Source organism: Pieris rapae, chromosome 11, assembly GCF_905147795.1.
Source record: "Pieris rapae chromosome 11, ilPieRapa1.1, whole genome shotgun sequence".
Classification (NCBI taxonomy): domain Eukaryota; kingdom Metazoa; phylum Arthropoda; class Insecta; order Lepidoptera; family Pieridae; genus Pieris; species Pieris rapae.
The window spans coordinates 1,859,169-1,881,398 of NC_059519.1; the positions used below are offsets into that span (position 1 = coordinate 1,859,169).

Consider the following 22,230-nt stretch of genomic DNA (forward strand, 5'->3'; position numbering starts at 1 on the left):
CGATCCCCGGCTATGCACTAATAGACTTTCTTTCTATGTGCGCATTTCGTTTTCGCGCATTCGTGCGGCTTGCCTTTGAACCAAAATTTCGACCCCGTGTGTCAGGCACAGAATGCTAATCAACTATGTACTGAATGTAAGATATATGTTTTCTTATGTAATTGATGTGTATGTGTAAGTGTGTTAAATTTGTGATGTCATATTTTCTTGTATTTTTTAGGCATATACAATTCAGAAACCCAAAAAGGTTGTATTGTAGGCGCCACTGATTTATTTATATTTTGAAAATTAAACTCAAAATATTTTAGTAAAAGTTGAACATAATGCGACTCTTATGACTCATGTATATCGTGTGTGATTTATTCAAGGAAATACATTGTTGAAATAATCGTTTTATACTGGTCCTCCGAACCAGCTTTGACCAATCGAATCGATATAATACTTATATCATATATATTTCATATATGTATTATATGAATATTGATTTTATTGAAATTATTCCTTTTTTTATTCAGTTAGATAGAAATAAAGTTATTATCTAATGAGAGTTAGTATTTTTTTTTATATGTAACATGTTTTGCTCTTTTGCGTCAGAGACGCGCGACGCGTACTAACTATTTGATTTATAGTCTTTGGAAGTGTTGGTATATAACACCAAATTTAAAGAGGTTTTATTTATATGTGTCTAATACTCGCCTAAATTCAACATTATAACGGTTTATTTGTATTACATATTTCGTACATTATACATATATGTATTATATTTCAGATAACATAAATTAAGGAAATGACGGGCTTATTTCGATATCTTCCAGGCATCCCTAGCTAAAATAATGTGCATAATTTAATCTCATTTTATGTATAGACGAACCTACATATATGTACTTAAAAAACTACAAAACCAAATGAAAAATGTTAATTATAATAAAAAAAAACCCAATTCATTAGGCTCGTTGGAAATAATTATCTTATAAATATTATTTTATGTCTTCCAGACAACGGAACACACAAGTTTCTATGCAGTATATGACGGGCACGCGGGTTCGTCCGCGGCGCAGTACTGTGCGGCGCATTTGCACCAATATTTGGTGGAGAGTCCGAACTTCAAGAAAAACTTACGAGATGCAATACGAGACGCCTTTTTGAAGACCGACACGGAATTTATTAACAAGAGCAAAGTTGAGGTAAGTGAGTATACGTCAAAGATAAAATATCAAAAGATAATATTCTTCTGCTCTGTGGTTGCGCAATTGATGGGTGTATGAGAGCGTCCTTATTTATCCGGAAGATTACAGTTAACATCTGTTATAACGACATCAAAGGGACTCTTCACATTTGTTCGTAATAATCGATAGTTGTAAAGAATAAATAAAATATGTTTATTATGAAATATAAGATACGGGTATCGCTTATTCCACGTCGTTAAATTTGTCTCGGACATCCCTACTCGTCGAAAAAGACAGAGGGTGTAGAGGGAGAAAAGCCGCCGTAAAAAAATGTGAGCCGTCACGGGACGCCTGGTAGATGTGAAACATCGACATTATTTTGTAAAAGTAATATGCAGAAAAGAACAGACTGTGATAGAAACCAGGTAAATATGTCATAATGATAAAATAAAATATTACGATTTTTTTTCCAGATAACGATGACTATTTGTTGAATAAACATTATTTTCATTAAATATTTTTAATGCGAAATTTACTACTGCATTTAGAATTAATACGCATGCCGTGGCGACGCGTCGCCACGCCAGAAAACGGTTTTACGTGCGGCTATAGATGTTTCACATCAAAAACTCCCTGTGCTCTTTTAAAAGTAACAGCCGATGACGTAGTTATTAAGAAGCTGATATATATATTTCAGCCAAACCCTTTGCTTTTGGTCGATATAACCGATAAGTTGCTCTAAATGATGTGAGATGAAACAATGAAACATTCATTTATACAATTTTAATATAAAATTGTTAATACTGTATACTTCATTGCAATCATATCAATAAATTGTAATCTCTGGTAAAAAATGTCAAACATAACAAACATAAAGAGAACAAACACGTTTCTAAGTACCAATTCGTGTTAGCGGACGTCAAGAAAGACAGTACCAATTGTTAAAAGGCACTTAACATCAGATGATATTCCTGTCCTAATTAATAATAAATCTACATTATCAGGAATTCAGTTTGTCTAAAATTTACTTAAGTTTATAGATGTACTAGTGACCCGCCCCAGCTTCGCACGGGTGCAATGCTGATGAAAAGCAGGTTTTTATTATGTATTGTTATTTCCGTCGCTGTAAAGCCCCGATAATATACGCGTTCGATCGCTGCTAAATAAGCTGTAATGGGCTGTATTGATCTATATTAAATGAACAATGTATTCAAGGTATTTAATTGGTTAAGGATTAATGCTGCATTGGTTAAAATCGCTTCGAAAATTAGCCATTATTTGTCGTAAAAAGTAAATGACAAAAGAAAGTTATTGTGGGTTATCCATAAGAGATAGACATATACCATCACGGACTTTTCTGTAGACCTTTTCAATGTGTACAATACTTCGTACATTATTTTGATAAAACTCGTAGGGTTCAGCCTGCGTTTGCAATGTAAGCGGAAAAAATGTAATTATTTACGACATCACATTAGAAACCTCAAAAATAACAGTACTTCTCCACTATTTAATGGATGTTATTATACATATAAACCTTCCTGTTGAATCACTCTACCTTTAAAAAAACCGCATTAAAATCCGTTGCGTAGTTTCAAAGATTTAAGCATACAAAGGGACATAGGGACAGAGAAAGCGACTTTGTTTTATACTATGTAGTGATAATTTGAAATGACTAATGCATTTCCATTTTCACTATCAGTTGAATACAAAGTGCGTTATTGAAAACAATGATTCACAATGCATTCCCTAGGCTTATTTACATTATGCAGTCTCACTCAGCTTTCCGGGTCTATTAAGCATTTAATTCATAGGAATTAAGATATCTTATCTTTACTATCTACATAAATATTGTAAAGAGGAAATATTTGTATGTATGTTTGTAATGAGATGGCTCAAAAAGTACTGGACCGATTTCAAAAATTCTTTCACTATTTCAATTAAAATTATTAATTGCAAGAAAAAAATATGAGTCCGCACCAAATCTACAATAATATTAGCCAAGGTATAAAACATGCGTAAAAAATATCTTTCATCGCTTGTGCTGCGAAAAAAGTATTCCACAATGCTAAAGAACATATCAAATTTACAAATAATGTTTAAAAAGTAAAAAAATTAAATTCTCGTGTCCTGGTGTTTGTAATTAAACTCCTGAGTTTAGTTAAATGAAAGAAAACAATATTAAAATAAAAAATTATTATAAAAAGAAAATTAAAAATATTAACTGTGCATGTAGGTTAAAATGTCACTCATATGAAAGTAAAAAAAATATGTTCTTATCCATTGTACAATCTATGTACCAATATTTAAGAATATTTTGTTGTATGACACAGATAATTATTTTAACTACCAAACCCTTATACCTACATGATTGAAACTTATACATTATATAAATAATTATTATTTAATTCATCTTAACAAACATGTTCATAAAAAAACATTACATAATATAAAATGAATCGCATATGTTGCCAAGCTCAAAACTCGAACACATACGGTTTGACGAACCAATTCGAGTAATATATTTCTTAAACTGTGAGGAAAGTCTTTATGGGGAGCAAATTTGAAAGAATTGTACGGAGAGACATAAAAAACTGATATCTAATATTTTTGTAATTGTGAATGAAATTTATTATATATAATATATTACCATAACCTCACAATTTATGGCGCTTTATAGGAACAGAATTCTGATCACTTTCTTCTCTATAAAATTATCAATAAAGACTTGTAGCGGGAATGTAATATTTTTTTACCTACCCTAATAGGCGGGGTAAAAGGTTCCTAGGTTGACACATAGATGGCGCTCATACTATAAAATTAATATGAGTTTTAGTTTAGTGATTATATTACCTCTGATGGTGTGGTGAGTGAATTGTGAGTGGTGATCCACTCACAATTCTTCAGTCAAGAAACTATTCTTATTTGTATTAAAAAAAACTTGTTTTATAAAAGTATACATTATTTGCAGCACCGCGTAGTGGGAGGCAGTACAGCAGTTGTGATTTGTATTCGTGGAAAGCGGCTTTTGGTGGCATGGGCTGGCGACTCACTCGCTCTAGTTGCACAGCGTATGCGTGTTATGCAACTGGTACATCCACATAAACCAAGCAGAGAGGTAATTTTTTTAATTTGTTTTTGTCTTTAGTCATTCGTCTTACTTTAATATAACAAAAAATTAATAATCATCCCGCTATTGTTGACAACTTCATAGTAAATTAGAGAATTTTTAATATCTCTAACTGTTTTTGAAGTTACTCTTCTTTTGGCGCGTTAGTTTTTACTATTGTTAGTGTCGCTTTTTTTACAAACGTAGAATATATTAAAAAATAAATATTTTTTTACGCCAAAGAAGTATCACTTTTTACGCGTGTACTAAGTAGCTGCCCTAATAATGTATTATATAGACTAGTGTTAATATTATTAAAATTGAAAGGAATGAGGTTAATCAGAGAACCTAAATATATCTTATATCTAATTTTTCAATCATCAGTCACAATATTACGATGTATTTCTAGATCCGGTCACTAGATGGCGCTATACTTAATAGATAAAAGCACAATTAGGAAAATTATTAAATATTGAAAATTGAATTTAATTATCACCATGATGGCTGAAAGTCTTCCACGGTCCGCTACACAATACACTCCACTTCTTCTACTTCCTTTGTGGTCTAGTAAACTGTGTACTCCCATCTCTTCCCTTTAACATACGACCGTCAATTATTTAAAGAAAGAGTATACTCCTCCCTCAAAGGCTGGCATCGCACCCGCTGATATATGTTTCCATGGGCTGCGATTACTGCCCTTGTTAGTCGTCTTATAGGATCGTTCCCAAATTGGCAGTAGATGTAGCAAAATCTTTTCTCCATTGCAGTGGAACAACATATAGTATAATTGGATGTACATTAGTAATAACATCTAATATATATACATATATGTATAAGTACCTTACAAATATATTTAATCCAGGACGAGAGAAAACGAATAGAGGCGTCCGGTGGGACCGTGATGTATTGGGGCACGTGGCGAGTGAACGGTCAACTTGCCGTCTCAAGGGCGATTGGTGAGTTTCATATGACTAGTTTTTTTTCTAAACAGTTAATCACTAAATATTATAAAACAAAGTCGCTTTCTCTGTCCCTATGTCCCTTTGTATGCTTAAATGTTTGAAACTACGCAGCGGATTTTGAGGCTCATAAAATATGAATTAACATTTGAAAACATAACAGTATTACCATGGTAACTTTTAAACGCCTTTTAACGGCTACTAGCGACCCGCCCCGGCTTCGCACGGGTGCAATGCTGATACTAAATACACTACAGAAAATCTGTGAACGTTGTATATAAAAATGTGGGTTATCCATAAGAGATAGACGCTCCGATAATATACGCGTTCGATCGCTGCTAAATAAGCTGTAATGGGCTGTATAGATCTATATTAAATGAACAATGTATTCAAGGTATTTAATTGGTTAAGGATTAATGCTGTATTGGTTAAAATCGCTTCGAAAATTATCCATTATTTGTCGTAAAAAGTAAATGACAAAAGAAAGTTATTGTGGGTTATCCATAAGAGATAGACATATACCATCACGGACTTTTCTATAGACCTTTTCAATGTGTACAATACTTAGTACATTATTTTGATAAAACTCGTAGGGTTCAGCCTGCGTTTGCAATGTAAGCGGAAAAAATGTAATTATTTACGACATCACATTAGAAACCTCAAAAATAACAGTACTTCTCCACTATTTAATGGATGTTATTATACATATAAACCTTCCTCTTGAATCACTCTACCTTTAAAAAAAACGCATCAAAATCGGTTGCGTAGTCTCAAAGATTTAAGCATAGGTACAAAGGGACATAGGGACAGAGAAAGCGACTTTGTTTTATACTATGTAGTGATAGTGATATATAAAATTACTCTCGTGAGCTGTTGGTGTATGGCATTTAGCTATTAGCTCCATCAATCTATTTGAACCCCGTTAACCGTGTCAGCAGTTCAGCATGTTCAAGCGTAATCTGAACAAATTCGATTTGAGTGACGTTTTGGAATACGAGCCTTGTGGGCTTAAATGCGTAATTCCTTAATGAGTTTCATTTTATTTGCGTTTTTACCTAAGAGCAAGGAATGTGCATTGAAAAGGCAACCCCTGCGTAAGAGGCGGGTTAATCAGTCGGTTTATTGCCGGAGGGAGCGGTCTAGTCTAAGAGATGGTGTAATTTTATTGATAATTCTTTCTTACATTCTTCTCATTTGTATTGAGTTTAATTAATTTGATTAAACGTTTAACAGATACTGAGAAAGTTTACAAAACAAAAATTCTACTAATACTATTAAATATAGTAAAAAAGGCCGGCAACACACTCTTAACCTCTTGCCCGTTTGTCCACTGTTTAAAAAACCCCAGCTGAACGAAAAAGTATCGCAATACAGCGGGGAAATTCCAGCAATAAAATTACACTACCATTAAATTTAATTTTTTTTATTACTATGTACTTTAAGAATATTATCTATTGTAAATACTGTAGAGTAAGTATGGAGTTTCTTGCCCATTCTTCTCTACACGAACCTTTTGGAAGGGACAACTAGAATCATCTTTAAATTTACCTAACGTTCAAATGTGTCATTTTATTTATTTTATGTGATCTAATTGGAATAAATGATTTGATTTGATACTTGAATTCACCATAAAATGTTTATATGTTATCTGGCTCTTATACTAAGCATTGCAAACTAATTCTCATCTGGATTATTATTGTCGTGTGCCTACTATTAAGTTGTTGGCGAGGGATGGACAATATTACCATATAATAAAGCGTGGTTCATTTAACGATTATTTATCTTGTTAACGTCGTCACTTATCGTCTTTGGATTATAAAAGGTTTCTAGGTTATGTTATAGTATTAAACCAAAAAATACTATACAGTAAAAATAACCTTTAATAAAGAAAATGAATATCATATCGAAACTTAAAACTCGAATACATTTAATTTTAATTGTTAGGTTTATTTCCATTTCGATGAATCAGCATATTGTTGTCCATATGTTGGTATGAGCTACATAAAAGGTAGGCTATGTAAAAAATATAAGGCGAAACAAAGTTCGGACAGCTTTCAGTTTAATTTTCTTCGACAAAAACGTTGCACATCTTCGTGACGTTCCGTACAAAATACCCTCATGCGTCTGAAGACGTTTCACTTCAAAAACTGGTCTAATAGTTTTCTATATATGTCCTTTAAAATACTATCATAATCCTATCATCATGATTTGCCATTCTGTTAGGGTCCACCTTTGATGTAGGCCACCTCCAAATCGACGCCATTGGGCACGGGCTTTTATAGGCAATAAGATCTTTGTATCTCCTTCTCTCTTCAAGCGGCAGCTCATGTCTGAGCGTCGTGGCCAGTAAGAAAGCATCTGGAGCGGACTGTCTGTTTCCACAGGTTTCTATCCAGCGAGTTTCTTATTTTACTTGACCCATCTGGTTGGTGATTGTTATTTTAATTGGAATTTAAATTATATGAATTGGCTCTAAGTTTTGAGTGACATAATGCTAGGTGGAGTTACACAGTTTTAATATTGTAATTGCGTTAAACGAAGTAATTACTTATTATTAAGTAAATACAGCATAATGCGGGTGTGTACTTAGGATATGAATAATGTTTGTTTTAGTTCAGTGGTTTTTTACGTTTTTGTTGTTGTTTCAAATATCTTAATTTTTTTCATATATAACGTTGATCGCCGGCGTTAACCGTTTAGTAAATAATTTAATAATTTCGCCTCTGTTTGTTTGATTTGACATTTATGAAGCAATATTTCTTCTGACTCGAGTCAAATTCGTCCGGTCGTGTTTGGGTGTATAAATGTTTCTCAATATTTGTTGCCTGAGTAATTATTAGGCCATTAAATGTAAAATAAGGGCTAGGGTATACAGTGCGCACGTCGCGTCGGGCGCCGGCGAGTCGTGGCCACCCCTCGTCAACTGCACGAAACTATCGATCACCGCGGACTGCATTCAACTAGTGATGTGATTGTTACGATATGATTCGTTCACGATCAATTTCTATAAATTGATATGATGAATATGAATTTATAGAAATTGATTTCTGCCTATGCAGAAAAGAGATTTTTATATGTACCTGTACGTGATTGTGCTAACGTAATATCTATTTTTTTAACGTTTTTTGGTGTTTTTTTTATCTTCCCGTCTAGTTGTATTTTGAATGGACTTCTGATTGGAAAGTATATATTGAATAACTAAATAAATCATTGGCGTTTCAACCTTTTTTTTTAGCTCTGGGCCACAGATTTTTGTCAATATATCATGATAATTTGTCAGTGCAATAGGCAAGAAGGGTATCGGGCTCCTGTGCCTGACATACGCCGTAGACTTTTGGGTCTAAGGCAAGCCGGTTTACTCCTGATATTTTCCTTCATCGTTCGAGCTAATGTTAAATGCTCACATACAACAATTGTATTTCCTTTTTTGCAATAAAAAAGTACTTTAGTTAAGAATAGAGTAAATAAACATGGAAACATACATCATCAACATATAATTAAAATCATATTAATGGGTTTTGTTATTCTGAGATTTTTCTTCATTTCACATTTTAGGTAAACTTCTAAAAACAATCCAAAATGAATATCGATGTTTAAATTATCCCATCACTAAAGACAGTAATGGCGTAGTTTCTATGAAAGTGTAATGTTGACATTTTCTTCACGGGACGGCCCTAAGGGGGCTGGAGGCTGGATACTACTGATTCCCCTTAACGTAGATATAGATTGAAATCCGGTCGCTTGAAAGTTATCCCAGACTACGCAAGACTTTTCTCGACCGCTCTTAATATACTTGGTTATAAAAAAAAAATTGGATTATCAACATTTTAGTATGGGTTAAAAAAGGACGTTATGACAAGGATACGAAAGGGAATGTTTAGGAGGTTTGAAATGCGAATGTGAAGCTGTTCACATGTATAAGGTAACTGCGGTTGGTGACGTTGGTAGGTAGTCTTTATCGAACATGCAGAAGGTACTAGAGACAAGACAAGATATAGCCTTGGATGTGGAGGAAGAGAGATAGGTACCTATGTCAGGACTGTCACAGGAGATCCGTGGTTAAAAAGGTCTGATAAATTAATAAAATGGTATTATCATGACTTTTTAAATTAGTTACGGAGTGTTTATTTTCAGTTCTTGTCTTTGTGAGCTCTTTGGCTTTGAATTTTTTTTTATTGAAACGATTTTCATTAATTAGGTTGATATACTATGGAGCTAATCGATCCAGACAGAACTTTGGGTTTCAGCAATAATACCTATGGACGGGTCTAAGATTATTTTTTTTTAATATTACGATGCTATGTATTTTTTTTTTATATATATTATATCCTTCATTTTGCGCTTCAAACAGATAAGTTAATTTCTGCCAGTTTTCTCTATGGTATATTAAAACTGGTACACTACCACACGGACCAAACTTTTTAAATTTGTTGTAATTTTTTTCTATCTATTAATTGTTAATTATTTTTATTAAATAATATTTTAGACTAATGTTTGTATAAACGTTTTTAGGTGACGCACAATACAAGCCATACGTGATTGCTCATCCAGAACAGGCTGCGTTAGACCTGGATGGAGATGAAGACTTCCTTGTGATAGCCTGTGATGGCCTCTGGGACGTGGTCAGCGAGGATGAGGTGGCGTTGGCTGTGTACCGGCAGATCACTGCTGATCCAAGTAAGTGATTGCTAGGCAATGATGCCTAAATTTAAAAACAACAGCAACATAAGGAGTTATAATCTTAATATTCCAGTTACCTGATTAAGTAATTAGTATAATAATTAAATGTAATAAAAAAAGGATTATAATTAAAAAATAGATCTTCTTGGCTTTAATTAAAACTACGTTTAAGAACTGAGTACAACTTATAATAAATAATAAAGTCAGCGGGATTATGGCTTTCAAGCATGGCCAAGGTGTTTAGAGGAAGAAAATAATTAGGTGCTCGTAGAAAAACTACATAAGAATACAATAATTTAAATATAAAAAAATCAAAGTAATATAAACAAAAAATTATAGGGATACGTGGACAAGTTACGCTTGTAAAAGATTTAAAGAATTATAGAGGAGCTAAGCGGAAAGGAAATTTCGTTAATTACTGCTGCACATAACTCTTTTTAAGTCTTAAGAAGAGTTATGTGATAGGAGATCAAATATAGATATATATATCTCAAATCTTTATTGCATTCCTTATATAAATATTTTACACGTTATAATTTATTACAATAAGGACCTTGGTTAGGCACAGCAATGTTGTGGGAGGGCTCCAACATAGGTAATACATTTCTATTCTAGATATATATATATATATCGTGGAAGAGCCATGAGCTCTAAATAATAAAATTAAAATTATTCTTGAGATATGTAGTATGTAGTCTTTTTTTTTAATGGCTTTAAATTGTGCCATCTCTTTGTGTACGTAAAACTGAGTGCGAATGTTGAGTCTATAAAAGGATTTAGATATATCAGTAAAATATATAGCATATATAGGTCAAATTTTAACAAAGACTATGCAATCATAAGTGATAAAATCTAACGCTTTCTTTCTCGCCATCCCCGTATGTTATATATTGTCTTTAAAGTTCATTTTTTGTCTGTGCATCTTGCTATAATATATAATCGTACAAAACACACGGATAATTAAACATCACAAATAATTACTTTAATATTTGGAATCAAACATAAAATTTTATAGTATTGGACGCTCGACTTTTCTTTTGGTACATTAAATTTAGTTTTGACGCCATTGATACCGCCTATTTAATTAAAAATAAGTAAAAAAATATGTATCCTTAAAGACAGTACAGCAGTGTTGGCCTTGTGGTTTTAGGCTGCGACTCTCATTCTTGAGGTCGTAGGTTCGATCCCCGGCTGTGTACCAATGGACTTTCTTTCTATATTTAACATTCGCTCGAATGGTGAAGGAAAACATCGTGAGGAAACCGGCATGCCTTGGCCGGCATAAAGTTGACGTACTAGTAAATATAGAAGCTTAAAACTATATTGAAGTTTTCGGTGGAACTACAGACCGACTAAAGAGAGGATTGTTACAATTTGAACTTGGCTGTGAGTCATAAATTATCGCTATGAATTTTGTATTAAGAATAACAATTGTGTTGACAGCCATTGTTAGTTTGAGGCCATATGCCCCCGGCATTTAATAGAAAATCTTGAATAAACATTGCCAAGGTCAATGCCAGTAGCTTTTGTTGAGGTCTTATTCATAAATGTTACCCTTAATTTATATTATATATAAATATTTGTGTCTACCATCATCCATTCTGCCTTTGTATAATTCTGCCTTTGTGTAAAATAGTAGTATACTTAACTTCCTTATTACACTTGTATCAAATAATTTAGGACTCCAATGGCTACAAGCCTTGAACCTCACAGCAGACTTCTTTATCTGTTTGGTAGTCATTTGTTTCTGATAGGCAACTGGGTAATCAGGATTTTGTGCCTGACACAAGCTGGTGACTTTTTTGGGTCTAAGGCAAGCCGGTTTCCTCACGATGTTCGAACCTACGACCCCAAAGATGAGCGTCTAGGCTATCACTGCTATCAAGCAGAATTACCTTAGTGAAATAAATTATGCGCTGATTTTTCTCACATTGATTGACCAATAAGCTTTTTATTATAAATCAATTTTTTACTAAATTGAAAATAATAATTAGGATTACATAATCCTTATAAACTTCTGTAAATGGATTTTATTGCATATTTTTTAAAATATATTATAAGCAAAATAAAGGTATTATAGATTAGGGAGGCTTAGCGGAGCTTCGGCATTAATCTCATTTATATCGACATGATATTATAAACGCGACGACGCGCGGATTATGTTTATGATAACTATTTCAAATGTTTAAGCGGTAATCACACTATTTTTTAGATTTTAGATTTTCGAAATCTATTAATTATTGTGTTCATTTAATGTAGATTGATTGATTTGCTAAAAATGTTTCCCGATCTTGGTCAATTCTATAAAATTGTTATACACTGCTGTAGATTCAGTACGGTATTTACCACATCGTATGTGGTAAACTTTAATAAATAAATAAATACTTACAATTCACATTTATTGATAATATTTTTTATTGATTGTTATTGAACCTTCTGTACCATTGATCGAACCACTTCCTTAGTATCTCTCCAGCTTTTTCTAGAACTTATTCATGACTTTCTTGGTCCATTAGCTTCAATATCTTCTTACCACTGTTTACTTGGGCTTCCATATATTGCAGTCAACATTTTATTTAGTATTACTTCGTTGTTTACATACATATAATACAATTGACATAATTAAATGAAAAGGAGGACAACTGGCGGCTTTATCGCTTTCGCGCAATCTCTTCCAGGCAACCACTGTGCAATAAATAAAAAGATTAGATAAAGGAAGCACTAATTGCACTTATTGTGCAAAGTACATATTACATGTATTTATTTAGACAAAAGGAATGGGACAATACATAGCAATAAAAAATATGTAAACCATTATTAGGAAAATCTTTAAAAATAGGACGCATGATAATGAAAAAGTGCACAGTTTGACATAATTTTGTCCGTGCATTTTATTATATGCCCTATGTCTTTCTGTTTGAGTACTTATTTACTCTCCAACGAGCACCGATAAATAATGATAGATTTATTTAACAAAAACGGATTCTTTTAATTTATACAGATGCTTTGTGTTGTGGATGACTTACTCCTCCGTTAACTGTAATCAACGGAAATTAAAAACAAAGAATACTAGAGTAAAAAATATCATATCCCAAAACGATTTCTGTAATACGTTTTCTCTTAACCTTGCAAACAATTGATTGGCAACAGTAGTGTTTATTGGGTCATATGATTGTGACGAAATTGCTATTTGTAATACAAGTACTATCGCCATAACAATAAGAACTTTCCTTGTAAGACTTTGTGGGATACATCAAGCGAAAGTTCGAAAACACTGAGCTCTACTTCTTTTGGTGTGTTAGACGCCCTTCAAGCTTTTAAGTGTCGTTAATGGATCGCAAAGCGTAAAAGAGCTTTCAAGTACAACATATTTTTGTTGTAATGTGAGGGTTTTTCATTGTGGCAGTTTAGTTGAAGTTTTGAGGTGTTGAATGGTTCTTTGTGTGCAAACTTTGACACAAGTGCCATCTTATAGAAGGGTTCTAAATTTAAATTTTAAATTGTGATTTGTCAACTTGCTTAATCTGTCACCGTTGGTGATAGATCGTCGTTTGAATGGAAAGCATCGTGATTAACTCACTTCTTACTTCACTTGACATGACTCATGCTAATGATATGTTTGCGTAAAGACGCTTAAAGACGGTCTATTAACGGTCTCATATGTAAACTATAATCGTCAATTCGTTAAAGAATGCTTGTTCAATTTTGAAACGTTCAACGTTCAAATTTGAAACTTTCAATAGCTATTTCAAGATTCTGATGAACATAGCCTTATTCAAAAATCGGTATAATTGCACTTATTCGTCTTCTCTCTTTTTTATTAAGAAAAGATGCGTACTTAATTTAAAACAATTCAAATAAACTGAGAAGTATATGTAGTCTTTTCTAAAAGTATTATCTCATTTATAGATAATTTTATTTTGTGGCTTGTTAGCCTATAAAAAATCTAACTAAAAAAATGGTTGCACCAATTCAGTCGATTGTTAGATTATTGGAACAAGTCTTGCGAAAAAATGGTTGTAATAAATGCCGCGTTCCGTAACGAGATTGGCAGTGCCTAGATTTCTGAATGCGGTCAGACCACAGCCCCACAATAATTGCGTCGGAAGTGGGGAAGTGGTGAAATTGGATACTTTGTTTTCACTCACCCCCGGATGGTATGTCCCTCGAGCGTCTTGATGAAGCCTTTCTAATTGTTTGTGCCGTAAACAATCCATTGTTTATGTTGGTCTTGTGATGAGCCAAGAGACGGTGACTTGACGGACTCGCTTACAAAGCTATACAAATCTATAACGGTTTTTCTGTGGCCATAGGTCAGAGAAATAATAGTAAAATAAATTAACGATGATAAGTCATACTCAGATATAAGGAACTTATCATTGTCTGATCTATGACCACAGGTTTATATATACGTAATCTTACAGCTACACATATAAATACATGTTATAAAATACTATTGTTTTTATTCTATTGTCTTAGTGAGAATACATAGACAAAACAAAATACATAAATAAACAAAATATACAAAATATAAGAATTCTGAAATTAAACATTAATCAACCTTCAATTTAATTTTAATGTAAACTACTGCTGCTTTGGAATTCAAAAGTCTTCCTGCTTCCAAAAATATGTTCTTATGTGGTTCAGTATGGTAAGGTCTTTTAACTTCATAAATTGTACTGTAGTTGGCGAATAACGCAGGTGTTTGCACCAGGCACATGGAACAAATTTGCATATCTTGTCTCATACGGAGCGCGTAAAGAAATTAACGACAGCAAATAGGGGCTATTTGTCCGCCTATTAAGAAAAGTATATGAGTAATTTTCAAATTGAATTTCCCAGCCTCCAATTTGTATCGTAAATAATGAAGTTAATGTTTATTTTCGTTAATCGCTTTACCAATTTCCGCTCCAGTGGACATGTGAGTCTTATGGGATTATGGCTTTATCAGTTTAAAATTGTATGCCCCATATGAGGGTGGCACCTTGACACGAGTATGACCCCTACGAAATTGCGTGCCCTGTCGGGGGTTAAATTTCAGGGTTTTTAACACCGTTGACTCATAACTCTGATTGGCTTTTAGACATTAAATTTATTGATATGTTAATTATTCAAAGCCTCGTTAGAATTTGTTTGAGATTGTGTTTTGTTTTTTAATCGCCTTTTTTAGTTAGTAATTTTTTTATAACAGAGAGTAGAAGTAGAAGATGTTAAGTGATAGTACCCTCAATTCATACTAACATAGCTAGAGGGCTCGCAAGTGTGTTGCCGGCTTGAATTATTAGTAGACTAACTTATAAGACTTATTTAGTCATAACGTGTGTTAATTGTTTCTAAAAGTTGAATTGCGGGTTGTCTACGGCGTGATTGATAATGTTTCGTGTACCTAAATTGTATTAAATAAATATATAATATCTTTGATGTACACAGAAACACGTATGAACGTTATAAAATAGGCCGTGGTATGGAGTACGAATGACATTGAAAGGTAGTCGCTTAAACAAATAGTTTTACCTGGAGAATTTTATAATTTAATAGAAGTGTCGTAGGCATCTAGCGCGCTATTAGTCTAGAAATTAAATTAATTTATCCCTACCACAATATATTTTATTATAAGGTTTCAGCTTTATTGTGGTAAAGTGGCCATAAAATTCTATTGTTTTACCCGTTCGAAGCCGTGCAGTCTGCGACCCGGATGATTATAGATAACATTGTAAAGTTGATATTGTGATAAATATGTTGTCTACGTCAACTATTAAAGTTGTGCGTTAGGACTATATCGATTGTACTTACGTTATTAGATAGGTATTCAAAAGGTGCGCAAGCGCATGTTTTGTATTTTTTAAGGTTTAAAGTTGTAGAAGGCTCATATGTAAAGTGATACCGTCGCCCATAGACACTGATTTTGACGGCCTTTAAAGGATTGGTACGTTACTTGATACTAAGTAAAATTGGTTCGGAAATACTCCAATGTTTACGAGCGTTTATTACGACTAAGGCACGGTAATATTATGTAGACATAATATTACCGTCACTAAGGTCTGCATAGATTATCGTTCGTTAATATTTTAGAACAGGGGGCAAACGGGCAGGAGCCTCACCTAATGTTAAGTGATACCCCCTCATGGACACCTTCAATGCCAGATAGTTCGCTAGTGCGTTGCCGGCCTTTTAAGAATTGGTACGCTCTTTTCTTTTCCCTAAGTCATTGTAGATTATGATGATATATTGCGCTAAGGATATAGGGATTCTAGGATTCCATTCTACCAGGAACGTAGAATCTTCCTTTATGGTCAACACATTGATTTTGAAGACTGTTTCTCAATTTGTTATAGTAATTTCTTTGTTATAAATAAAATTTAATACCTATAATAATAATAATATATAATTTTAATACCTATTTGTTATTTTCAATCTTGTGATAGTCAGCATTCGTTTTTTGTAACATCTATCGGCCTAACATACCGTCGACCAACTAAAGTGTACAGCAATTTTCGTAGTACATAGATAATTATTATTAAGATATATATGTTATAACAAAACGCTGGTATTGTTCACGTAGGAAAATTGTACGGCGTAATTTCGTATTAAAAATTTTGTAATTAAGATGTTGGTTCACAAAAGCTATGATTTTGCTCAAAAATAAAAACATATCTGGGTCGTAGCGGCTTATTTCTTGTTGAAAGTAAAATATTTTAAATGGAAATATGTTTATACGTCATGACTGACCCTGACCGATGTTGTGCTTTTGAATAATTTTAAACGAATTTTTTTATTTGGAACAGATTTTCGACGGTTTCCCCCGATTTGTTTTTAGGATTGTCATCGTATCTCCAAGGTTCGAACTTTGGGGTATTTCCTTTTCAACAACATTACCATCAACATCGATTTATAAACGACGAAGTTATTGGACCAAAAATAAAAAATTAAAACGCTCGAATTGTGAAACCCCTTTAGCATGAAGAAATGAAATTTATATGCGCCTATGTGTACTATGAACTTCCAATTGTGACTATTTAGTGGTTATATTTTCTTGTTGTTTGTACATTTACACAACATGCATGTTGTTTTTGAAGTTATAACTAAATATTTTGAGGGCTGATGAGACCTTGGATAGGATTTCGTGTGTGACTTGTGACTTGACCTGAATAAGGAAGTTTGTATTTTGAGCACTAAAATTGATATTGTAATGTAAATTAATATATTTGAATGCAACCACTTAGCTGTGCAAGTACAAATAATTATTTGTAACTACTGAATTATCATACTATTACTGTTCGTTAAAACGTGTAAACTGCAATTTACACGAATTCGGGACAGTTGACAGTAATTACTAACCCAAATGCGTAAATGACAATTTAACATAAATGTCCGTTTAACGTTCTAATTAGAGTTTAAAAATGTGACAAAACATTTGTTAAACAAAAGGAAATTTAGTCTGTGTGTCGATGTTTCACGTCCTATGAAATGAATGTAAGATTTAGTCCTTAAAAAAACACTAACCTTATCTGAAGACCCTCAACATATATTCATTGCCTTATAACTAAATACACTTGGGTTCAAGTGCATAGACGCTAAGTAAAGATGTAAGTTGGTTATAGATAGTACCGGTGATTCCTGCGCTGGTGTTCTCCATGCTTAACGAATAAGTATCGCAAGACAGCGATTTTTTTTTGCCGCAAACCACCGCTATGTGGAACTGCCCACTAAAGGATTTCCGAACTAATTGGGGTCATTCAATAAAAGTATTAATTCTTTAAAGGCCGGCAGCGCGCTTGCGTGCCATAACATCAGGTGAGCCTTCTGCCTGTTTGCCCGTGCCACAGGGACCTTAGGTTTTTTTTTATTTTGTTTCCTAATCTACATAAATTTTATTTGATATTACAATGTCGAAGAATAATGTAAATAGTATGTATTGGTGTGTTATTTTACAAAGAATTCATCATACATATTTAAAAAAATATACATACTTTATTAGGTTGTTAGGAGGTTAGTTGTTAATGTCTCTTGCAGCATTATTATTAAATATTCTTTACTGTTTAGACTGTTCAAAATTCACAGATCCAGATTCAGCATTCTGATAAACAAGCTAGGTCTGGATATCCGTAGTTGCTTCCCTCACACTTTGAAATAAAAAAATTGATTTTTTTTTGTACTTTAATTTTTTTGTCTCTTTGTGTAAGTTATATTTGACTATAAGTGTTTCACAATGTATGGATAAAGTACCAAATAGCTATGCAACACATAAATTATTTGGATGGTAAAAGTTCCGAATAAGAAACTTCGTGTTTCATGACGAATAGCGCTATCTGACAGTCGTGAAACGCAACAATAGTGTTCATCCTACCAATAAGTAATAAATAGCTTATTTGGAACTTATCCCGCCATTGTGAAACAGACCCTAATATTGTTATTTTTATTATATATCAGTGTGCTGAGCGTTGGCATCTTTGATATTTAAATAAATAAATTTCTATTCAATGTACATGAATGAAAGTGGAATTATATAACATTTAAAATAAATAGTATATGCATTTTATACACATTATCTTTGTCCTTGTCATTTATAGAATTTTAATAAAAATCTATATATAATATAATCTATTACGTTGGTACGGCGATACTTTGAGTCTAATGGTACAAATAAGCCATGTATGCAACGAATATTGGATACTTGTAAGTTGTTGAACTGTTCTGAATTACATATATATTTTTGGTTGGGAAACAGCTGTTAAAAAGTTTCTTAAATAAGAAATAATAATAAAATTATTTCTTGCTTAACATAGACATTTCGTGTTTGCGTGAAATTGAGTGTTTAAAAATTGCACCTGCTTTATATAATTATAAAAAATATTTATTTTAAGAAACATTTTAACATTTACAGTTTGTAATTTCAGTTGAGTATCACTTTTGTCAATTTTTTTTATAATCGATCCCAAATGACTTACACATCCATAGACAAACAAGACTAGCGCCTTTTCCACAGACTAAGATAGTTTAAAGTAAAATTAAAAGAAAAGCTGTAAAAACAAAATAGATACTTAATCTAATTTAAGAAATATAATTATATCTATACATATTTTCTGATAAGTTTTGTCATATATTCATGTATATTAATATGAGTTTAATTGGATTCTTTCCATCTGCGATGATAAGCATACATTACGTTGAAAGTAGATAACAATTCTATGAAAGTACGAAGTCTCGCTCCACATGACATCTCGGGCAACTCATGGTGCCTTGGATACTGTTGAATCTTATTTTTCTGTTTTATAACGTTTAGTTATAGCTTCGAAAGTGTTCATATATTTGAAGTACTTTTTAAACAAGAGAAACGTGAAATTTGTTTTCTTAATAATTAGTATTATAAAACAAAATTTTTTTGGCTCAATTCTTTTTCTCTCGTCCTACACCCTCTGTCTTCTTTGCCGATGAGTAGGAATGTTTATCGAGACAAATTGAATGACGTGGAATAAGTGATACCTGTATCTTATGTTCCATAATAAACATTTTTTTTTGGAGATTTACTTTTGGATCTAATGTATTACGATAGTTTTCTTCACCGTATTATTATGCCCTTAGTATGTAAGCTATAGTGCTATGCTTTGCCTAACTAGTCCCCTAAGTAATCAAGGAAGGCATATCAGAATACCAAGCGAGAGCAAACAGTCCATTCTCAATCGTTAACAATGTTACAACTGTTTCCTTAAATTATATTTTAAAAAAATGTTCCCGTACGTTGTGTTATTGCGCTCATAGAAAGTCCATTGACGGCTTGATTCAAACACACGACTTTAAGTTGGAGACACACGTACAAGCCACCAGACCAACACTGTGATCTTTGTGATCTTGATAAGCTGCGTTATTAACTTGTCGTTTTCGCTGGTAATGGTAAAATAACACTTTGCGTAAACAGAATATTTCAATGTGTCATTGCGTTTGGGTTTATTTTTAGGCCAGGTCTATATTCAGACTGGCTTTGTCAATGACCAACGCGATGTTCGAAATGATGTATTTACGTCTTTATATGTTTGAGCATTTGCAATTCGCCTTGTACGGCAACAATAGCCTTACAGATATGATAAGTAGGGAATCCATTAAGGATTCGGTCCTTTGCGAGACAATACCGGTGAGCGGTGGAAAAACATTCGGCTCGCCAGCCCGCAACTGATTATACAAAACAATACACAGTAGTGATTATATTTCCAGTTGAGTGGTCCCGCCGCGTGGCGAGGGTGCTTGCAATAAAAATGTATGGCGTGCAATGAGGTCTGAGGAGGGCCCACAATGGCAGCCCTCTTGCTTTGACATCGTTACTGTGCCTCCCTCATGACTCGTGAACGTTCGATTGAAATGTGCCCGTATTTGTCTAAGTTCGTCTGTTTCCGTGGCTTTATTATTTCGTCATTATCACTGTTGTTCCTTTTTTGTAAATGCGGACAGTTTTTATGTTTGCCTGTGCGTGCAATAGTTTTGTTTTTACTTTATTTTAAAATTAGAACAATCAAATACTTATGAAAATATGTTAGATAAAAGATCGAAGAAGTATACGTCTGCCAATATACTATGCAAATTAATAAATAGCAATTAGCAAGGCATATAATAATTATAAAAGTGGACCTAGCGGTGTAAATGGTGTCCCGTACAAACGTCTTATATATTTAAAGTCGAAATTGATCTGCGTTTATAAGCATTGTACATCGATCTCGCCACCATGCGGTTATTTTTCAACGGAGGGTCGGGTTGACTTCCTCAATTTGTCTCTTTTGTGAAGCCTCACGCTGACAAAGGATAAAGTAATCCTTTCGTCTGATAACGCGGGATTAGGAGAGTGCAATTTGTAGGGACCGGTGAAAATGGATTACCATATTTTTCGATGTCCTTTTATTACATACAATGGATAAGTATCTCATTAGAACTATGTTTGTATTTGTGTGTGAAAACACTAGTCATTGCCGACACGGATTCAGGAATGCATATTTTAATTTTATCTCATCGTAAATCGCTTGGATCTCGTCCAAAAGAACTGTATCGTCCATCCGGCTCCACGTGGGTGGTATAAATTTGACAGAAATTGTTTTTACGCGTAAATACCTTCATTGTTTGAAGGCTTTGTTAAAGTGTGATGGCTTGGCTTAAGTTTTTAGGGCAGTCACCGACTGAGCGTTTTACAAGTTTTGTCACCACCAATATGTGGGCCAGTTTTTCACTGAAATAATTCCGAATCAATTAGACAACAGTCATTACCCAATACACAATGTTCTTATTCGGTAGCATTTTGTCGTATGACTTTCATAAATGACTTAATATCCTATGACCCCTAGATGGAGCAGTATGCGTCTACAGTGAGTTTCCATCGCGTTCGTCTCAGGCCTCGTATTTCACTTTATCCGAGTCTATCCGGCTATGTTTGCCTCGTCATATGAGCATGCTTGTCTATTATTATATTTATTAACTAAATGATACCATAAATTGAATTTCAAACGTTGGTGATGATTTAGAGATACATAATTTTCTACATTTATCTTCTCTTTTTATATATCTTTACATTTATAGTAATTAAGAGTTGTATACAATCATTACCTACACAATTGGGAAATAATTGAAATTTAAAATTCTTAAAGTGAGGGTACTTTAAGAATCTTAAACTTGATCTATTGATTTCTTTCACGTTTTTCGTCTTCGAATTAAATACTACTGTGCAAATAATATTGTACAAATAATACCTGTGGCGCTACAATTCTTAGGTTATGGGTTCTGTCAGATGTTTTTGATCTTGGATTATTTTAGGTTTTCCTTCATTCTGATCTATCAGAAGGAACTATTCACACATGAACAGTCCCGTAGAATGTACATTGCACTCGTTTCGGTGCAGCGATCAACTTTACATTAGCCCCTTCTCCGGTCGCGTGCTCGTTATTATCTAACTTTGCTTACTAATTAATGCAAGGAATTTTATGTAATTAATTAAATTTAGTTATGGAAGCTAATCTGTTGCTAATCGGAATAATTGTGTCATGTTTGAGGTGCTGTTATGATTTAACGATTAACTTTTGCTTTTACGGCTGTTATTGAAGTGTGATGTGGATTTTTATTAATTAGTATTATATCGAGGTATCAAAAACAGGCTTATTATCAAGCATTCAATTCCTATACATCAAATATCTAAGTTGTCCTGCTGAAAAGGGAGGAGAAATAATTAAAATACACTTACATAAATATGTAGAAAGTACCAAAGTTGTAAATTTGTTGTGCAATATATTCTACTTCAGACCAAGCTTTAATTATATGATTCATCAGTCAGTAGGTATCATTGGTA

The 22,230-nt window shown here is 33.2% G+C and overlaps 1 protein-coding gene across 1 annotated transcript in view; it reads left to right on the forward strand.

The window, feature by feature from the left end:
* Nucleotides 1–22,230, forward strand: part of LOC110996858 — a 74,733-nt gene that overhangs the window by 13,560 nt on the left and 38,943 nt on the right. Inside the window, exons 4-7 of the mRNA XM_022264728.2 lie at nucleotides 996–1,184; nucleotides 4,135–4,281; nucleotides 5,135–5,228; nucleotides 9,744–9,908. Coding sequence (XP_022120420.2) covers nucleotides 996–1,184; nucleotides 4,135–4,281; nucleotides 5,135–5,228; nucleotides 9,744–9,908 — 595 coding nt within the window. The remainder of the gene's footprint in view (nucleotides 1–995; nucleotides 1,185–4,134; nucleotides 4,282–5,134; nucleotides 5,229–9,743; nucleotides 9,909–22,230) is intronic.